Consider the following 20,795-nt stretch of genomic DNA (forward strand, 5'->3'; position numbering starts at 1 on the left):
AACGTCATCCCAAAAGGTGGTGCTGATGTTGTAACAAGAGAAGCAATCAATACAACGGATGATGATGGCGATTTGGAACCATATGCTGTTACACACGGACTTCCAAATACATCGTACGCAAAAAGCTGCAACTCGCCTGAGGATGACGCTGACGAGACGTTTCCTGTAAACGATAACACGACTACTTTCGACGAGGCCGATTATGAACCATACGCCATTACACACGGATTCCCAAATACATCGTACGCAAAAGGCTGCAACTCACCTGAAGATGACGCTGACGAGGTTGTTCCTGTAAATGAAAACACTAACATACCTAAATACCAGCCTTTTCGGAATACAAACCCGAATGCGACACTAAACCCCCCGCACTGGAATCCGATGTACGTGCCGAACGTCCCGCGACAATCACCTTGCAGTAAGCACTCTAGATTTAAAGTTCTAGTTTGATATTGTCAATTTTTCCAGGAGTGAACACACATTTTTTTATAATGCATTTTCAAATACATTTCTATGTGCTTTCCATTTTTTTCCTCTTACAATTTAGGTATAATATATAACCGAGATGAATTAATTTTATTGGTGACTTTCTCGCGTTTTTTATCTATTCAAGGCTATCAAAATCCCTCGCCAATTCTCTAGCCTCTTTTCATAAAGGAGAGGCGATAAGCCTCGCCAACTTGAATTTCCTATCCTATTCATTTTTTTCAGAGTGTACGAACGTCGGGGTTGGCATTGTTGTGTTAATCACTGCTGTGTTAGCGGTGTTGATCTTTGTCGGAGGCTGGTTTTACTCTGGAAGCAACATCCGGGACGTTCTAAAGGTACGTATATATTTTTCTAACTGGAAATCCTGTGTTTGGCTTTTGAGAGACATGTGTTAATAATTTCATTACGACACAAATGTTATATTCGCATGCCCGTTTTACAGCACGCCCTAACAGCTGAGTAGCTATAGGACAGATATAGATGAAATGTTTCGTCTGTAGTATTTACAATTTGTTCAAGTTGACTTCATGATATCGGATGTATCAATAGATCAGTATGTACGTACTGATTGCTAGTACGTTTTATTCTACTTGTAGCCGACCCAGGTCGCGGACACCACACACACCTCTGGTCACCCTGATGTGGACGCCACCTCCACCCCTGACCACTCTCCGACAGCATTTATTCCAATAGGTACGGCATCTTTTTCTAATCTTTTTGATATTATCAGATCGAATGCATGCGCTTAAATGCCGTGTCTAAAATAGAATAACCATAAACTAGTCATTGCACCAATTCTGAATATAGTTGAAATAACATTTTTTATGTTTAGCCATACCTAGTATGGCTCAACATATTGTTATGTTTAGCCATAAGTATGGCTCAACATATTGTTTTCTCTCATGTTTCTTCTCCTGTCAAATCTTCAAATCGATTCATCTCTGTCATTTTTTGACCAAATGACCTGAAATTTGGTACAGAGGTAATGTAGGCAAAAACCAATGTACGTTCTTTTCCTTTTTTTGATATTGACCTTGAAAGTGATTTTATTGAGGTTTTTAGGCTATTTTTAGCATATCTTGGCCTCCTGCCCCCTTGTATTTCAACCGAATGACCTGAAATTTGCTGTATATGTGGCTTGAACAAATATTTAAAGGACTACATTCCCATTTTTGGCATACATATATTCAAAACGATTTATTTTGGGCATTCTTGACAATATTTGCCACTTCTGTCACTTTCAATACTACATATGACCTACAGGTCATTGACCCCGAGTGCCTTGCACCTGGCCAAGCTTGAAGTTTGCTTACGAGGAGGAAAGACCGGACATAAACATTTAACGTGATTATCGGGAAAACACCATGTTCCCTTAAACTCAGTGGTTAAATTGCACTTTAGGAAATTTTATAACAGAAAACAAGTTAAATCAATGATTTTGTGAATGTTTATTCTAGCATTAGTTATTCCAGATATTTTCAAACTCCAAATTCTTCAACACAACACGGGAGATCGTTTCTCCTCAGACTGGCGCGACACTCCTGTCAAAATTGATTGATGATCTCTCTCTGCCGCCGACTTCATACATGATCAAAGGCGGGTGGTAGGCGGTGCCTTCCTACATGTCCTACGTACGGGCGTATGGATCGTAGAATTCGGCAAAAAAGGAATGATTAGGCCAGTAGAGTCAGTCCCCGGTAAGGTCAATGATTCGCCCCTTTGCGCTAGCTTGTAACGTTAAATGAATGTACCCTCTGGTGGCCAAACTTCACTGACAAACTTTCTCCCTATTATCATCATGAGCTTGCGTTAGTCTGGTACTAGTGACTATTATGTGCCGGGAATGTTTATCTATCGCACGCCTTGGAAGGAAGTTCAACCATGATAAATGGTCGGCCGTTGCGAAAATTTGGAATCCCATGCTGTTGATTTTTGTGATTGAATCTGTAAGAAAATATATTTTCATGTCGTTCATGTTTTTGGGACGGACGCCGGGACGGGGTGAATTTTTTCTATCATTTTCGTCCCGTTAGTAATGCAAATCGAATCGTGTTGCACAAGAGGCAAAACACTAAAAACGTGGGTCTTGTGGAGTGTTTTGGAGCGGGAAAATGCCGGATATTAGCGGTGCCGAACAGTGTACATCGTCGCGCGCGGGTGACGCTCCGTCAAAACAAATCCGCTGGTGGTCTAGCGCGGCCACCGAAAATAGGCAGAAACACACAGGAGGACTTAGCACCTTCGTTTATGAGGGCAATTGTGAAAATCTTTTGTTACAAATTGTTCGAACATTGAAACATTTGGATAGATGGTTTGAAACTGTTCTAAATAAAGAGATTTTTGTGTAGTTACGTTCGAAATGTTTCCAACGTATGTGAAATGAGTTCAAACATGTTATAAGTTTCAATTCTAATTGTTTGAACACTTTAGAACTGTTGTAACTTAGACATTCTTTTAATCAAAATAGTTCAAACATATTACAAATATTATATTAAAACCCTCTCGGTGACTTTGAATTGACCCAAATATGTTGTTTTTGGTCATTTCCTTCGTCTCCTGTCAAATCTTCATATGTATACTATGGAAAACTTCATTCTTCCCTGGGGCTGATCTTTTTTAATTCAATTTTGAACTGGGTTGATTATGCGCAAGAGTGTAATTTTCAGCGGATATTTTTCGACTGGTTTACATGGAAATGGCACGGAATATCCCATTCTTGCAAGGGGAGGATTCTTTAATTATTTCTTTCAATTTTGAGCTGGAATGATTATGAAAAAGTCCATTCTTTAGCAGAAGTGTTAATCAATTAGTGGATATGGTTGTGGACTGGTCCATATTGTGTTGAGGTGCTACTGGAAGACTCAGTTTTGGACTGGGGTGATTCATTTTTTTAGTGCAAGTATTTTAGAATGGTCCATTGTTATTTGGGGAGAGTCCATTTTTTGCATGGCGAGGAGTATGGCTAAACATGCTGTATTTGCTCGCAAATGTTGCCTTTCTAGTTTTTGTTCATGTTCTTCTTCTTCTTCTTCTTCTTCTCCTGCCAAATCTTCAAATGGATTCAACTCCGCCATTTTTAAACCAACCGACCTGAAATTTGGCATGGAGGTAAAGAAAGCAAATACCCTCAGATGATTTTAAAATTGCTTTGAAACAGCCCTTAAAATCATTTTTATGGAGGTTTTTTGGGTCATTTTTATGCAATTTTTATATTTTTGGCTCCTGTGGCCTGGTTTTACAAGCAAATGACCTGACATTCGGTACAGGGGCGCCTTGAACATGTCCCTACAGGATTTCAATCACAATTCTGGTGTACATCACTTCAAAATGCTTCATTTTGGGGACTTTTTGCCCTATTTTAAGACCAAAAACGAGCGACCAAAAAAGTGCTATCCCCGTTCCACGTTCTAAGGTTCCGCGCGTTCCATCTGCCGTTGGCCAAAGAATCCACGTTCTATCTAAGGTTCCACAGGTTCCATTTGCTGCTGGCCAAAGAACATTTGGGTTACCTGAGGTCATGTTGCAGGAATAGCGCAGCGCACTCCCCTGGGCGCTTTACCCCAACAAGAGGGGTGTTGCCGAGTATACGCCATCAAGATCAGGAACAAGTGAACGACACATTCAAATCAATGGAGCTTATATCATAACAAAAGGTCCATTATTTCATGGGTAAAAATATACTGTATTTGCTCAGGAGCAAATGACATGAAACTAAGCTAGTAGCCTACCGGCGTTATCGTTCGGTAATCATTCTGCAGGGCCGGGCTAAATTGGTAACGACCGGACGCGGACGACGTTAAAAATTCTAGCAGCATCAACCACTAGTCCAAGCTTAGCTTGCCAACGAGTAAAATCACACATTCAAGTAACGGGATTGGTGGCCTTGCTCGTGTTTAACTCATACTGACAATGATAATTTCCATATTGCCGCCGGGAGCCGCTACTAAATCACATTCGTCTTTCCGAGTGTAGCTTCTCTTCCGCCACCTTCCAACACCCGGAAGTTCGCACGCATCAAAACGCTAATAAAGCACGTAGTACGTTGTATCAAGGGGTTAACACACCGTCTACGTTTCAATTAAATTATATTTATATACCCATTAAACATTCAAAATATTTGCAGTGACAAAAATGTAGTTACTCGTTTTGGTATTACATTCTAATGTTTAAAAATCATTTTTAGCGTCTGTTAGCGGTTCTCAACTAGGACCGAAATGTTCATTTGGACCTGTAGGGGTCAGCATCTTAATTGAATGTAAACCGTGTACAGCAATATAAAAACATTCACTACAATTTGCCTAATGCTTTTTGCTTTGTCAAATAATTACAAATATTTGATATATATACACATGAAAAACGGCAAAAATATGACAAGTTGTCGGTAGTGATATTTGATCCCCCCTTATAATAATAGACTATTCTATTTTAGAAATTTGCATAAGTTGGACGTTTTCATTCAAAGTTGGGTGAACGTTTATTGTACGGGACGATTTTATTTTGCATCAAAACAATATTTCATCTAGCAACTTAAAAATAATTATCATTGTAGTCTTTGTATTATACAGTATTATTATTTGCACAACAAAATGAAGTTAACTACGACAATATTATAATATTATTTTGTACACACCCCTCCCACCTTGTCGGACTACGATTTCAACGAGATAGAACGTCAGACGATAATAAACACAGACGTTCTGTTGTTGCATTTGCACGAGGACGTCTTTACTCGAACTCCACGGGCAGTAACTCGTGCCGTCATCTTACTCTTATTTACTAGAGTCTAATTCTACGAAGTTAAACGTTTGGCCAACGTTTAAGCGGTTCAGACTATCAGACACTTTACTGCCGTGATTTTTCGTCAGGAAAGCGTGAGCCGTGCTAGGTAAGTGATGGTCTTTTTTCCTCGCCGAATATTATGTCACTGGAAAATCAACCTGATGGCTGATGGATATTCGTTTGAACTGATAGAAATATATTATCGTAAATAGTATTTGACACGAATTTCCTTCCCTGTAGTTAAAGTTATAGATTACTTTACCCACAAATTTTTACGTCAAGGTCATGAGAATAACTGATTGATACTTTTGTCGAACTACCCATAGCCAACGATATTATTCTTTAGAACATCAATTCGAGAATTTCTTTAGAACATCCATTCGAGAGTTTTGGAAAAAGAACTGGGTTCGGTGTACGAATTTGACATAACGTTACAAGAAGGGCGTTCGACTTCGAGATTATTATATTTAAGCCCACGTGAATTTCGTGATACAACTTTAAAGTAATTCAAAGGGTGTGGGTTTAACGGCCGCGTCAATAGTCAATTTGTCATGCTCAAGATTGTCAACAAGCCTTCAATATATATTTCTAGCCTTCAGTATATACACCACGTGGTCTGTCATGTAAAACATACATACATTGCACCAAAATTTAGGGTAAAGGGTATGAAGGTGTTCACAATATTATCCAGTAGTTAAAACATCGGGGGGGGGGGGCATTTTTAAGCAAAAAAAGATCATTGACAGGAACATGCTGTCAATTGTGAAAAAAATATTGCCAGCAGCATAGTTTTGTAAGATATTGTGAACATTACATTTTCACAGGTCTTAAACCAGTATATTTATCACAAGTAAAAATGTATGTTTAATGGAAAAGTTCATATCTTCTATGAAATGTTTGTACATTCTAGTACTTTAATTTTTCAGTGGAAATGCCAAGACGCAAAAGTAAGAAATTGCTCAAGAGTTTGAATGCCTGGAGGGCAGAACAGGCAAGTACGACTGAAGCAGAGCCGGAGCCAGCCGCTGATGAGCAGGAAGTAGATGGAGAAGGACAGGATGAAACTGATGAGCTGGAGTATGAGGTAACAAGGCATGATGGAGGGTTCACATTCAACCCATTTACAGATGATGATCAGTTGCAACTGGCAGGTCAGTTGAATCTTTCTGTTGAACAATACATCAATATTGATCACAATATTGAGGAAAGAAACATCCCTTTGAAGACACCTATCAGTACCATTAAGATGGATGGGGATGGGAATTGTTTTTACAGGTCAATAAGCTACCATATTTGTGGCACCGAAGGGTATCATGCCGTAGTAAGACAGCGTTTGATTGAATACATGTCAACCATGTCTGAGGATCTTTGCAGTTTATTAGAACCAGGCCAAACCATGGACCAGTACCTGTCTCGTGAGGGCCGAACCAATCCGCATCCAGCAGATCTTCGTACGTGGGCCACACACGTAGAAATTGATGCAATGGCATTACTACTGGGAAGATGCATCTTTGTGTACGGTAAGCATGGCTACAATTCGGCATGGATGAAATACCCATTAAGGGAAAGTATTTGTGATAGAACCATGTTAGGTGGTAGAAATGCTATATACATACAGAATACAAACGAGATTCACTTTGATGTTGTCACAAGAGTTTTCAGCCCTAGACAGACAAGGAGTATGTCACGTTGCCACAGAGAAGAGGCTACAGTTTTCAGCCCTAGACAGACAAGGAGTATGTCACGTTGCCACAGAGAAGAAGCTACAGATCTAGAGGTCTTAGAAGTTGCCAGAAGCAAGAGAAAGAACACATTGAATGACAACGCTGATGACGACAGGAAAAAGGCCAAACGGGACCAAGAAAGGAAACGGTACCAGGAGGATGAGAAGTATGCCCAGGCCCAACGGGATAGAAAGAAGACACGGTATAGCACAGATGAAGAGCATGCCCAAGAGAAGCGAGACAGAGCACAGGAGCGGTATCACACCGATGAAGAGCATGCCCGGGAGAAGCGAGACAGAGCACAGGAGCGGTATCACACCGATGAAGAGCATGCCCGGGAGAAGCGAGACAGAGCACAGGAGCGGTATCACACCGATGAAGAGCATGCCCGGGAGAAGCGAGACAGAGCACAGGAGCGGTATCACACCGATGAAGAGCATGCCCGGGAGAAGCGAGACAGAGCACAGGAGCGGTATCACACCGATGAAGAGCATGCCCGGGAGAAGCGAGACAAAGCACAGGAGCGGTATCACACCGATGAAGAGCATGCTCGGGAGAAGCGAGACCACGAAAGAGATAGATATCACACAGATCCAAATCACAGAGAATTGAAACAACAAAACCGAGAGAAGAATCAGAATTGCCCAGATGTTAAGAAGGCCATTGAAAAGTTCCAGATCGAATGCAAAATGGGACCAGAATATGTTTGCACTGTATGTCATAGGCTTTTGTTTCGCAAACAAGTAGTAATCTGTAACAGGTCAAACTCAAAGTACGTTCAGGCTGTTAACCACTGTTTTACAGGTACGTATGTTCATCAGTGCAACTTAGACTGCAGCCCAAATGCTTGTCCCACAGCAAACTCATCCAGGGGCCGAGAGTGGATATGTCACTGTTGTCATAGGCACTTGCTTTCTAAAAAGACAATTCCATACGAGGCTCAGAGTAATAAAATGGAGGTCCCAGTAATACCTCCTGAGCTGAACGGTCTCAATACTCTTGAGTCACAACTCATAGCCAAGAGAATACCATTTATGAAAGTTATAGCTCTCCCAAAAGGGGGTCAGAAAGGAGTTGTTGGCCCTGTGACCTGCGTCCCAGCAGATGTGAGCGAAACACATGCAGTCCTTCCCAGAATGCCTACAGAAGCTCTGTTAATCAAGGTGAAACTTAAGAGGAAGCTACAGTACAGTGGGCATCACTTGTATAGACAGATCAGTCCAAAGAAGGTTGATGCTGCTCTGAAATATCTTGTAGAAAATAATGAATACTACCGTGGTACGTCTATAGATGCAGATTGGGCTTTATCTTGGAATGAAGATGGTGGGCTTGTTGAACCATCTGATGCTGAACGTGGAGGCGATGACAACTTTCGTATAACCCCAGAGCACCGTGAGTCTGCCAGTGAGGAGGGGGATGACATGGTAGGGCCAGAGCACCGTGAGCCTGTCAGTGAGGAGGGGGATGACATGGTAGGGCCAGCTGGAGATGCTATGGAAGATGACGACATGGACAACATTCTTCGACATGTGAATGTTGAAGAAGCGATAGAAGAAGCAGCTCTGAGCGAGGAGGAAATGCTGGACAGCCGCTTGAGGGGACTGCCGCACGATACTTGCCTCCAACCAGTAGACATAGGACAGGATTTTCTTGACCACCACGATGAACGTGTCCTGAGTGTGGCTCCTGGAGAGGGGAAGAGGCCAGTGCGTGTGTTCGAGGAGGTTGGAGGAGAAGCGATGTCTTTCCCTGTTCAATTCCCTACGGGGAAGTTTTCTTTTAATGATAATCGTGATGTACGTGTCACGCCTAGTAAGTACTTCAAGGGGCGTCTTATGGGCGCAGATACGCGGTTTGCAAGGGACCCTTGCTACATATTCTATGCACAATATGTAACAGAGTTGCACTTCATACAATCGAATATTTCCATATCTTTACGCAAGGGTTCGCCGATAACAAGTGATGGTCGTAGAATATCTGCTGGTATGTTGTCAAACAAAGAAGACTTACAGACCATTCTCAAGTCAGATCAAGGGTATCGGTTTCTTCAGCCAGTCAGGGGTACTCCACAATTCTGGGATAAGACGCTAAATGAGTTGTACGCGATGATAAGGCAGCTAGGGATTCCTACGTGGTTCGCTACATTTTCTGCCGCAGATTTGCGATGGCCAGAAGTATTAGAGGCTATTCGACAAGATCATAGTACGGTACCAGCAAGCGAGTTGTCGTGGGAAGAGCGTTGCAACATTTTGAAGAGTAATCCTGTCACCGCTGCTCGCATGTTCGACCACCGGGTCAAGCTGTTTTTCGAGCATCTCATTAAATCTCCATCGCAACCAATCGGTGAGGTAGTCGATACTTTCACCAGGACAGAGTTTCAACAACGTGGAAGTCCACATATCCACTGTTTGTTTTGGGTGAAAGATGCGCCAAAATTGAATGTAAATTCTGAAGAGGAGGTCTGCTCCTTTGTGGACAGATATGTGTGCAGTCAGCTTCCGGACTCAGAGACAGATAAAGAGTTATTTGACATAGTGAGTCAGGTTCAGATGCACCGTAAAGGTCATACATCATCATGCAAGAAAGGTGGCAAGGTCTGTAGGTTTGGATTCCCTAAACCTCCAGTGAAGCAGACATTTCTGTGCAGCCCTGTGGCCAAGCAGGACCTGACCGATGAAGAAAGGACATCCATAGCTGAAAAGGAGCGGCAAGCCGAAGTCATCCTTAAAAAATTCTGGGAAGTATTGGACAAAATCACAGAGCCAGACAAGTGCTCCACTGACGACATTCTCAAGGAGGCACAGCTCACCACTGCACAGTTCTGTGACGCATTGAACTTGATGGCAACCAGGAAGCAAGTAGTGCTCAGGCGTGAGCCAAAGGACATGTGGGTGAACAATTACAATCCGCATCTACTCCGGGCTTGGAATGCTAACATGGACATCCAATATGTTCTTGACCCATACAGTTGTGTCAGGTACATTGTGTCGTATATCAGCAAAGCAGAAAGGGAAATGGGAAAGCTACTCAAACAGGCCCAGAAAGAGGCAAGGGAAGGCAATGAGGATATAGTGAATGAAATGAGAAAAGTTGGCAATGCCTACCTTTACCATAGGGAAGTGAGCGCCCAAGAGGCGGTCTATCGGGTCTGTAGCCTTAAGTTGAAGGATTGTACGAGAGAAGTCACTTTCATACCAACAGATGAGCAAGCTAATCGATTGTCAAAACCTTTGGCAGAAATTCAAAAGCTTGCGAGGGAGGGAAACTGTGACGAAGCTAGCATCTGGATGCCAAGCATTATGGATCGGTACAAGGCAAGACCACCAGAAGAACCCTTCCAATCAATGTGTGCTGCAGAGTTTGTCTCCGAGTACCGCGTCGTTGCATCTTCAGGCAAGCAAGGTAATGGCCAGCAGTCTTCTCGAGGAGAAGAGAAGCATATTCTAAGGGATGATTTGGGGGTTGTACAAAAACGTACAAGATCTAAGCCTGCAATCATTCGCTTTGCCAAATTCAATAAGATGAAAGAGCCAGAGCGATTCTACTTGACATTGCTCAAGTTGTACTTGCCACACTACCTTGACGCGCAGTTGAAACCACCTCAATATGAAAAGTATGAAGAATTCTACTCGGAAGGGTTTGCTCCCTTGTCAGATACAGGGGATAGAGTTAGCGTTGTTGTGAATAGGAACAGGTGTAAGTTTGAGCAAAATGTTGCCGAAATCGAGCAGGCTCGTAAAGACGTGGAAAACAGTGATGGTGTAGAAGACGCTTGGGCCCAGATCTTCCCCGAACTGGAACAAGAAAGACTTGAGTGTCTCGATAGGAGAGCCAGAAATGAAGTGAATGAGGATAATGAAGGCACGGAGGATGACATTCCTGACCTTGCACCAACTAACAAGTCCAAAGAGAAAAGCTTTACCCTAGAATCCTGCCAGACGAAGGTCTCCTCAAAAGATGCGATTCCCATGATGCAGTCACTCAACCCGATGCAACAGAATGTCTTCTATTTTGTACGTAAGTGGTGCATGGAGACTGCACAGGGAAAGCGACCAGATCCCTTCCGTATTTTTGTAACGGGCGGTGCGGGGACTGGAAAGAGCCATCTTATCAAATGCATCTATTATGAGGCTACCAGGTTACTACAACAGACACAGGAAAACCCTGACAGTCCCTCGGTCCTTCTTACGGCACCGACGGGAACGGCTGCGTTCAACATAGGGGGAAGCACCGTTCACCACGCGTTCCACCTGATACGTGTTACGAAGACTTATCAGCCCCTGTCTGAAAGTACCCTGAACACTTTGCGTGCGCAGTATGAAAGCCTCAAAATTGTAATTGTAGATGAAGTGTCAATGGTGGACAAAAAGCTCATGTCCTCTATTCATGGTCGATTGAGTCAGCTGACACACGGGAGGCCAAATGCAGACTTTGGAAATGTGAGCATCTTGGCAGTGGGTGACATGTATCAGATACCTCCAGTCCTGGGAGAAAGTCTCTACAGGAAAGGAGATTGGTGTGACTTGTGGAATAAAAACTTTGAAGTTGTAGAACTTGAGGAAATCATGAGGCAGAAGGATGATGCTGCCTTTGCAAAGCTTTTGAATAGAATGAGAGTAAAGGGAAAAAAAGACAAACTTTCGGATGAAGATGACAACACTCTGTCATCAAGGGTGCTAGCAGTAGACTTTGCATCGGATGATTATCCTAAAGATGCACTGCACATCTTTTCCACCACTCCAGCTGTTGCAGAGCATAATGACAAGATGTTGAATCTCAGGTGTTCAGATATTAGATGTTTTGAAGCCTCCGACTTCGTCAAAGATCCCACCACGGGTTCAATGACAAAGCGACATCTGTCACTAGGGGGGAAAAATGACCTCCCCGACACGGTCAAAGTTGCAGTCGGTGCGCGGGTCATGCTTTGTAGAAATGTCAATGTCGAGGATGGTCTAGTGAATGGTGCGTTTGGAACAGTGACTGGTGTGATAGGTGGTCAGAATGCTGCAGGTGAAGTTGCAACTGTCTTCGTTCAGTTTGATAACTCGAAAGCAGGTGCTCTCGAAAGGCAAAGAAGTGCAGTTCCTAGCAACCTACCCGACAATTCAGTGCCAATACGTCAGATTGAGGACAACTTGAACAATCGTAGTAAAGCCAAACGTTACCAGATTCCCCTCAAGCTAGCTTGGGCCTGTACAGTACATAAAGTACAGGGCATGACTGTACCTGAAGTAGTTGTCTCGATGAAAAAAATGTTTGCATCAGGTATGTCGTATGTGGCATTAAGCAGGGTTTGTTCCATAGGCGGTCTATTCATCACAGACTACAAGCAGGAGTCTATCTATTGTGATGGGGAAGTGCAGGGGGCAGTCAATAAGATGAAGCACTTCGAATTTGTATCCAACCCGTTTGCAACTGTTGGTAACAGCTCTGCAAAAGAAGTCCTCAAGTTGAACATTGTCCATCACAACACCGAAGGACTTGTAAGTCACTTTAAAAGTCTAAAGTCTACATGTTTGGTCAATGCTGATATCATATGTCTGACTGAGACATGGCTATCAGAGAATGTGCAGTCCTCTCAGGTGCAGTTGGACGGTTTTAGCATGTTTCGCAAAGATAGGTCAAGAGGGCATGCTGGCGAGGAAGGTTCTAGTGTGACAATTAATTCCCCTCATGGAGGTGTGGCAGTGTATGTCCGTGATGTATACGGGTGTGAAGAAATTCACATCCCAGATGATATCAACCTAGAATGTGTGGCTATGCAGGTTTCTGCTGACTGCACGAAACATCTCATTGTAGCCATTTATAGACCGCCAAATGTGCGCAAAGACCCATTCGTATCCAGTTTGGATAGACTGTTGCATCACTTGTCTTCAGTGGAAAGAAATAGCACAGTCATTCTTGGTGACTTCAATGAAAATTTGAAGTCAAGTGAGGAAAACAAAAAGATTCTATCATTTTTTATGAGAAGTCACTATCAACAGTTGATAGAGGCTCCTACAACTGCGAAAGGAACTCTCATAGATCATGTGTATATTTCAGCATCATCAGCCACTGTCCATCATGGAGTGATACAGACATTCTATAGCTACCATGATGCTGTCTACTGTATATTGTGTGATGATGAAGATCAGTGTGAAGACTAAGGCAAGGTTCTGCCTTTGCCAAACCTGTTGGTTGACAAGAGGAAATAAAAATGACCTGGCAAGGGGGAGCCTGGTGGGTGCTCCATGACTGGGAGCCTGTGAATGTCATATTGCACCAGCGTCTGCCCTTGTCACCCGGCACATTTGGTGGTGGCAAGGGAGATGGGGAAGGACAAAGTGTCCCGCTCCGCTCTTGCCAAAATAACCTGGCAAGGGGGAGCCTGGTGGGTGCTCCATGACTGGGAGCCTGTGAATGTCATATTGCACCAGCGTCTGCCCTTGTCACCCGGCACATTTGGTGGTGGCAAGGGAGATGGGGAAGGACAAAGTGTCCCGCTCCGCTCTTGCCAAAATAACCTGGCAAGGGGGAGCCTGGTGGGTGCTCCATGACTGGGAGCCTGTGAATGACATATTTGCACCAGCGTCTGCCCTTGTCACCCGGCACATTTGGTGGTGGCAAGGGAGATGGGGAAGGACAAAGTGTCCCGCTCCGCTCTTGCCAAAATAACCTGGCAAGGGGGAGCCTGGTGGGTGCTCAATGACAGTGTAGCCTGAGTACCAACCTCCGTAGTGACCGCTGGCTCCAAAAAATTCGCTTGCTAACCTAGCAAGCGAATTTTTTTAAGCCAGCGGTCACTACGGAGGTTGGTACTCAGGCTAATGACTGTGAGCCTTTGAATGACATATTTGCACCAGCTTCCCACCTTGACATCCCACACATTTAGTGGGGGATGGGAGCATTGGGAAATACCTAGCCAAGGGGGAGCCAGATGGATGCTCCATGATCAGAAGCCTTGTTGATTTAAGAATAATCCATGTCAATACTTTTCTGTTACTGCCAATTTGTCATTTGCTTTTGTTATTATTAGAATGTTATATCAAATCTCAGGTCATGTTGCTTGATTATGGTTTTTATATCATTCATTTCATTTAAGTGTTCCTCCTGTCAGTTTTACCTTGCTTGTGCAATATTGTACGAGTAAATGTATTCATATCTCTGTCATTGTCATAATCCATTGAAAAGCATTCTGCATAACATTTTGAGAGGTCACCAGTCAGCAGCCCCAGCAGCAATACATCACGACGACCAAAAAAAGAGCTCAGTGAAACAAATATATTTCATATTGACTGAATACTTTTTAATTTTCAAATGTTTTATTTGAATTGATCAAATACTTATTATTTTATTTTATTCTATATATTCTATATATTGTTATCATTTTCCCATTATTTTTAAAGCATTTTCCATAACATCTAAGGAGGTGTCCACTTAGGCACTCTTGACAGTGATATTAGTGTACATAAAAATGAATAAAGTGTCTCTATTTCTTGAATTCTCAGATAATAAGGGGTAAAACCAGTTAGAAGATCACCTTCATGGCATACAAGAGGTAAGGCCTGTTTTCTTCTAACACTATCCTTACATATAGGTGATATGTGTGAAGGCACTGGTCCAACATGGGCATCCCCCAAACCAAAATTGTTTTCTTCTGAGACAGTAGACTCAATATGTGTGTTTTTTTCTAAATTTATCATGTCGTTGTTCAACGATTGTACTCTGCCTTGACATAGTTACCAAATCTCATTCTCCTGTTTCTGTCCTACAAATACATGTAGGACTCCTCCGAGATGGAAGCAGAACTTGGTCCATGAGAAACCGGATGGGGATGGAGCAGACATACCCGGATTGCAACTAATTCTTGGATTATGTATATTTTGACACAATTGTACAGTTTCCTTTTTATTTTGCAATTTGGGCTTCAATATGTACATATTTTTGTCATTTACATACATACATACATGCAATAAGATTGTGATATGAGTTTCAATTTCTGTAAGTAACGCTGTCTGGATTGGTAGTGGGTTTTTTTTAAACTGTATCTTTTCATATGACCAAGTATACAAAAAAAAAAGATTTTGGGACAATCTTTTTATTATTTCTTAGAACCATTTACGTACATGCGATAAAATTGTGAGAAAAGTATAAATTTACAATTTTGTAAGTAAAGCTCTCTAGTAGAGTTGCATAATATTGTATCTTTGCATATAGTGTATAATATTGTATGTTTGCAAATTTTCTCATGGTGTTGCTTAGTCGCACAGTATTGTATCTTTACTTACATGTATAGTGTATAGTATTGTATTGTATCATGTTCAAGCATGTTGATGAATGTATTTGAAGAATAAATAGATCTTGGGACAGTCTTTTAATGTCCATTTCTGCAAAATGTCATTTTTTGCCCTGGTGTTATTTTGGGACAGCCCACTTCTTGCATGGGGAGGAGTATGTCACTTGAATGTGTTAGTGTAGTTCCTCTGTGCTGCACTTTGAGACACAAGTAGATATTTTCCCGTATCTGTGAATCTGTGACCTGATGTACCATGGATCAGATGATGTATTCTCCTAAGTGCCAAGTCATCCACATAAGGCAATTTCACTCACGTGACTATGACGTAAGCATGGAGTATGGCTAAACATGCTGTATTTGCTCAGGGGCAAATGACGGCCTTTCTAGTTATTTTTTATTTTGGTACTGTCACAAGTAGAAAACAACCTTTAAACATTAAAAAAATAAATCATACATACAAAAATTAATACACAATTCGGATTTTTTTCTATAATATACCACTGTGTAAGACGCCTTAGGTATTTAGGTATGATTAAGATAAAAAGTAGATAAAAATAGAGAGGTAAAACACGATCCGTCTTACAAAGAAAGATCTCCTTGGAAACAGACCACCATTTTCAAAGTTGGATCGGCATTCCAAAGAATTATCTTTGCCTGTCTAATAAAGTTTGTACTAGGATTAAAGTCACACAATGAATTGGGGTTAATTTTTTTCCTGAGCAAGTGCCGTATCTCACATGTCAACCAGGTCTTGTCTCTTGAAAAAAAAAATTCATTGACATTTGAAGCCAGGACTTTGTAATGTTTGCCAGAAAAAAAAAACGATCTCCCTAAAACCTGAAAATAATCGTGTTTGAAAGCAAAATATAGGAAAATCAGCCATTCAGCAAAAAATGACAACATTCAAAGTTCAGAAAATCGGTAATTTCGTTTTATTTGGAAAAGATTTTCCCGTCCCCACTTTTTTTTATTTAAAAATGTTCTGTCGTTAGCCAAAATGTTGCTTCGTGTAACCCGATACATTGTCGAACGCGCGTAGCAACAGGAAAGAATACCCTAGTTACAGACCACCGTGAATTATGAAAACTAGGAGCTAATTTACATAATATATGAGGAAAGTTTATTAACCTCATACACCCGAACCTATTTTTTGCCAGTAATATGACTGAACAGGGTCAAAAATGACCCAAAAATGTTTTGTTCAGTAAAATCTCTCTTTTTACTTTTTTTCGCTGATTGTGTTCCGTACATTGCTTCATTAATGTGAGAGGAATATTTTGGCATGTTTAGGTATGAATATTTTCCGTTCATTATCATGATTTATGAAAAAGATCAGAAGGACCACGCCATGGTAACGGGTTTTGGCAGGCATATTTTACAAAATCTGCTAATTTCAGTTCAAACATATTGACGTTTAGAGGCTTTGTTGTTACAACAAATGTATTTTCTTACATTGTTATTATCCTATGTAATCCAAAGTAACTTTAATGGTTTAAAATTGATATTTTATGCTGATTTGATGACGTCATCGGTCAAAATCCACATGGCGGATAGAATCACCTAAAATTACGTCATAAAGACGTCATATTATGTCATTGTGACGTAAAATTTGTTACGGTAATATAAATTCACATGTGCATCATCCTCTGAAAATTTAGTGGTCATACATTAAGTGGCTTAGGAATTACAGAGGGTCTAAAAAAACAGCACATCATTTTTGCTGGGGCTAAAAATGACCCCAGCAGACTCAACACAAACTTTCCTATATAATGTCTACAGTATTGTGCCGATCGCCCTAGAAAATTAGAAGAGATTAGAAAAGATGTCTACTGACAAAGGTACGGAATTATTATTTTTTTTTTAGATCAAACATGTTCACATAGCACGTCAAAATACACGCCTGGGGTCATAAATGACCCTGTTCGGGTGTATGAAGGTTAATTCAATAAAAATTTGTGGTCGGATTTTTTGGAAGTGCTATGGTTATGATCTGTTAGATAGCTCTTTGGGCAGGGAGTAAGTGATTTAGGTCTGGCCCCCCTCGCGGCTTGCCTTAAACTCTCTGGGCCTATTTGTAACTTTTGAGGTGGATAACTTAAGTAGGGATTGGTGGATTATTCTTGTATTTGGTGTATATGTACCTCAGGGTATGATCAACATACTGATATGTTTATTATGTAGATCATGACCTACTTTACGTAATCATTGAGGAAAACGTATTGCACTGCTGCACCGTGGTACGCGGCATGTGATAGTACACATCTGGCGTCCTGAATATAGGTCAACAGTTGGCACCCATATTTCTACCTGGGCGATTGAAAAAAGGGCTAAAGAAAGCTGGGTTTCAAAGTGAATCTGATGATTGACATAGTAGTAAGATGATAGGTATGCCAAACAGGACCTAATTTGTATGATAAATGGAATTTCAAAAATTCGTTTAGTACTATGTTTGTACGCGCTTATATGTATTTTAGTCGTATTTCGATCTTCGTGAAAGCTTGTTCGATAGTATTCAAGTTATCACAGTTAGAACGTGTAAACCTCTGCTAAAAAGACAGTATATTTTCTTTCATGTGATATGATATTTGAGATTTCTCTTATTTTTACCTGCGGTTTTTCTTTTCTATCCAATGTAGGCTTTTGCTCCTAGATCTACATGACCATTGCTATTCAAGAAGCAAATGATAAAGAGGGGGGATCCTTGCGTTCTTTTGATTACCCTCACTTTGGACAGCAATCCCATTAAAGGTCAAACATCGGGACAATCAGAATGTAAAGATCTCCCCTTCAACACCTTCATGAAGAATAACAGCCTTGTACCATTTTTCCACACAGAGTGGCCATGTGGTTGGTATGGTTTGCCCAAGACAAACACAGGCTGCCCAGAACCCGCGGGGGTAACCTGGCGCACAGGCGTCCGTCTACAAGACACCGAGGACGACAACCCCAACAACAGGTGGACGCCAGGCCTGCATTTTGATGGCGGCTTCTGGAAGAACAATATGTATCAGAAATTTTGCATTAAAGTTAGTGAAGACAAAGTTATATCCTTTTTAATAGAGAGGGGATTGTGCAGACGACTGCAAGGCAATGCTGTGCTTTAACCTTTTTTCTTTGCCTTTTTTTTCCTTTAAATCTTGATCGAGCTTTTGTCAAAGATACTTTGGTAAGGTTTGGTCTATAACAGATTTCAAACCGATAAAACGTACGTTAATTGCTGGGTTAAAGGCACACCTGACGGTACATACCAATAAATCATTTTGAATTCTTATTCAAAGCTGGCGCTTAGCATATAGTTCCAAAATGTCTTCTCTTTACAGCTGATAAGGAGCCTATAAAAGTAACATCTTAAGCGGAAATTGTCATCCTTGCAAATGCTCCGACTTGGTAAATCAAACTGGCATTTCTTTTATCCAATCCAGACGTCTAGATCGGAAGGGTCTGGTAACTGGCCACGTGGTAGCTACTGTATCTTCATGAGGCATGGCTGCCCAATTGGTGGGTATGATACGTGTGTATGTATGTCTAATATCATAATGAAATAATCACGGGCTTTAAATACTGAGCCGCAAGCAAAAGGCAATCATGGGTCATTGAAGCCAATTAGTTTTGAAGGCTCTAAATTTTCATGAAATGTAGCTAAAGTACTTAATCAAGTAATTGTGGTAACGGTAAACAAATACGGTGATGAAAGGTAAACAGGTTTGAGTCATGCCTATACTAAATTCTCCCTTTCAAGTGGCATTTCCCCTAAACAAAAAAAAGGGTTTCAAATAGCAGCATACAAAGAAATGCATTATTCATGAGGCTGGTGATATTGTGTTTTGCAGGTTTTGGAATTGGGGAGGTGTTCTGGGACGACAAAGACAGTATTGATATTTTCCACAAGAACAAGAACCATTGGAAAGGCGAACTGCCTGACGGGATATACGACCACAACACCCTCATCAGATACTGTTGTCGTAACGACGGTAACGCCAACACCCGAATCCTTCTACCCAACCGCAGTCCCTTCTACCTCTTCCGCTACAGGCAGGGATGCCAGCAGGTGAGAGGTACTTAATAGGTAAATAGATAAATATATATCCTTCCTGTCAGGATTATAATTGAGCAAATTTCTTTCTACTTTAAACTTGAAGAACAAATCAACAAAACTAACAATCATTTAGGTTTCTAACTGTTTCAAACTTTTAGCTGTCTCACTTGGGTGCTGCAAGACGCCATCTTCGATTATGTCCATAATGCATTGCGTTTTTTTTTTACATTTCGTTTGTATTGCACATGTCTCATATCTTATCTCAATACTTCATCCAATCCATTTTGTAGTTGTATTTCATTGTTTGGCTTAAAACATACTTGTATTCACCTGAGCTAATTATAACAAGATTCTGTTTTCAAATTAAGAGGTTCATTTCAATTTTATTAGACGTTTTATGCTGTCCCTATAGTTTCATTTTAACGTAGCTCAACATAGTTATCATCTATCTTTAAAAACCTCTTGGGTATATAGCTATATCGCAAAAGGGTATTCACAATTTGGACTTTAATGAATGAATTATTTTATTTGCACAACAATTACAATGGTGGCAATGTAAGGCAATGTACAGAATTTAGCTCAACAATTTGGCCTCTATTCCCATTAGCTACAGTAGAAAATTTGGGATGGTGGATGAATATGCATAATCTGTTGTTTGCAGGTTGCTGGAATGAACGTTAAGGAGGAATACTTCCACTGGGACGATGAAGATGACAATAACGGTAACCGTCGCCGGGGGTGGCATCCGTACGACGACGGGGATAGCAACAACCACAAGCTTCACTACTGTTACTATTACTGATTGTCGAGGGCCAAAGTCTATAAATAAAGGATCAAGTCTAGTTTTCCTATTAAAAAGCACGGTAGCAATTTCTGCTATGTAGTATGAATAATAGCGTATGGCACTACATGGACTGGAAAACCTTTCTTTGTGCGTTTCATTTCCTTTTTGTATAATTTGCTTTGCTTGCTTTGTATTTACATTTGTTTAGATGTCAGCATGTTCATCGGTTACGTTGATTTTGAAATCATAAAGAAATGAATGCGTGGCGCGTTTTTCTTTAAAGATGGCAATAGAATGCGTGTTTCATAGGGGTGACCTGAGGTCATATTGCAGGAACACACGTGCAATAAGGATACATTCAAATAAATGTAGCTTACATCATTACAAAACGTCCATTATAGCACGCAGAGGGAGTAAAATATGCTGTTTTTGCTCAGGAGCAAATAATGGCCTCTACTTTTCATTGATGCTCCTTCTCCTTCTCCTCCTGTCAAAGCTTCAAATCTCTATCATGTTTGGATGAAATGACCAGACCTTTGGCGCAAAGGTAGAGTAGGCAAATACCCCGGACTCTTTACCCCATATTGTGGGGTAAAATATATTTACGCCATTATTGTTTATTGCATACACTACTTAAAAATGATTTATTTTGCCGAAAAATCCCAATAAAGAGCCCCCATTCATGGCTCGCGTTATGAGTGTCCCAAA

At 41.2% G+C, this 20,795-nt stretch overlaps 2 protein-coding genes across 5 annotated transcripts; both read left to right on the forward strand.

The window, feature by feature from the left end:
• Nucleotides 1-4,854: 4,854 nt before the first annotated feature.
• Nucleotides 4,855-15,343, forward strand: LOC136435697 (uncharacterized). 3 transcript variants are annotated; one of them, XR_010755890.1, is made up of 5 exons: nt 4,855-5,374; nt 6,195-6,419; nt 6,643-6,788; nt 14,480-14,529; nt 14,756-15,343. XR_010755890.1 is itself a non-coding variant. In XM_066429344.1 (2 exons), exon 1 carries the CDS (start codon nt 6,815-6,817, stop codon nt 13,136-13,138), a length of 6,324 nt encoding a protein of 2,107 aa, XP_066285441.1. In that variant the 5' UTR covers nt 6,795-6,814; the 3' UTR covers nt 13,139-14,529; nt 14,756-15,343. The 3 variants fall into 3 exon arrangements, 1 of the variants encoding a protein (XP_066285441.1); XR_010755889.1 differs by having other exon boundaries at nt 4,859-5,374; nt 6,195-6,788; XM_066429344.1 differs by lacking the exons at nt 4,855-5,374; nt 6,195-6,419; nt 6,643-6,788 and having other exon boundaries at nt 6,795-14,529.
• Nucleotides 15,344-17,059: 1,716 nt separating this feature from the next.
• On the forward strand, nt 17,060-20,369 carry LOC136435692 (uncharacterized). 2 transcript variants are annotated; one of them, XM_066429341.1, is made up of 5 exons: nt 17,060-17,105; nt 18,103-18,293; nt 18,690-18,765; nt 19,098-19,315; nt 19,965-20,369. In XM_066429341.1, the coding sequence occupies exons 1-5, from the start codon at nt 17,090-17,092 to the stop codon at nt 20,103-20,105; spliced, it is 642 nt and encodes a 213-aa protein (XP_066285438.1). In that variant the 5' UTR covers nt 17,060-17,089; the 3' UTR covers nt 20,106-20,369. The 2 variants fall into 2 exon arrangements, with proteins under 2 accessions (XP_066285438.1, XP_066285437.1); XM_066429340.1 differs by lacking the exon at nt 17,060-17,105 and having other exon boundaries at nt 17,900-18,293.
• The last annotated feature ends 426 nt before the right edge of the window (nt 20,370-20,795 follow it).

Source organism: Branchiostoma lanceolatum, chromosome 5, assembly GCF_035083965.1.
Source record: "Branchiostoma lanceolatum isolate klBraLanc5 chromosome 5, klBraLanc5.hap2, whole genome shotgun sequence".
Classification (NCBI taxonomy): domain Eukaryota; kingdom Metazoa; phylum Chordata; class Leptocardii; order Amphioxiformes; family Branchiostomatidae; genus Branchiostoma; species Branchiostoma lanceolatum.

What these genes read in the sequence shown, in the direction of transcription:
- LOC136435697 (XM_066429344.1), top strand. Translation starts at nt 6,815, where the DNA reads ATGAAATACCCATTAAGGGAAAGTATTTGTGATAGAACCATGTTAGGT.
- LOC136435692 (XM_066429340.1), top strand. Translation starts at nt 17,949, where the DNA reads ATGATAAAGAGGGGGGATCCTTGCGTTCTTTTGATTACCCTCACTTTG. An exon ending in ATCAGAAATTTTGCATTAAA is followed by an intron (nt 18,294 to 18,689) that starts GTTAGTGAAGAC and finishes TATCCAATCCAG; the next exon opens with ACGTCTAGATCGGAAGGGTC. An exon ending in GAGGCATGGCTGCCCAATTG is followed by an intron (nt 18,766 to 19,097) that starts GTGGGTATGATA and finishes TGTGTTTTGCAG; the next exon opens with GTTTTGGAATTGGGGAGGTG.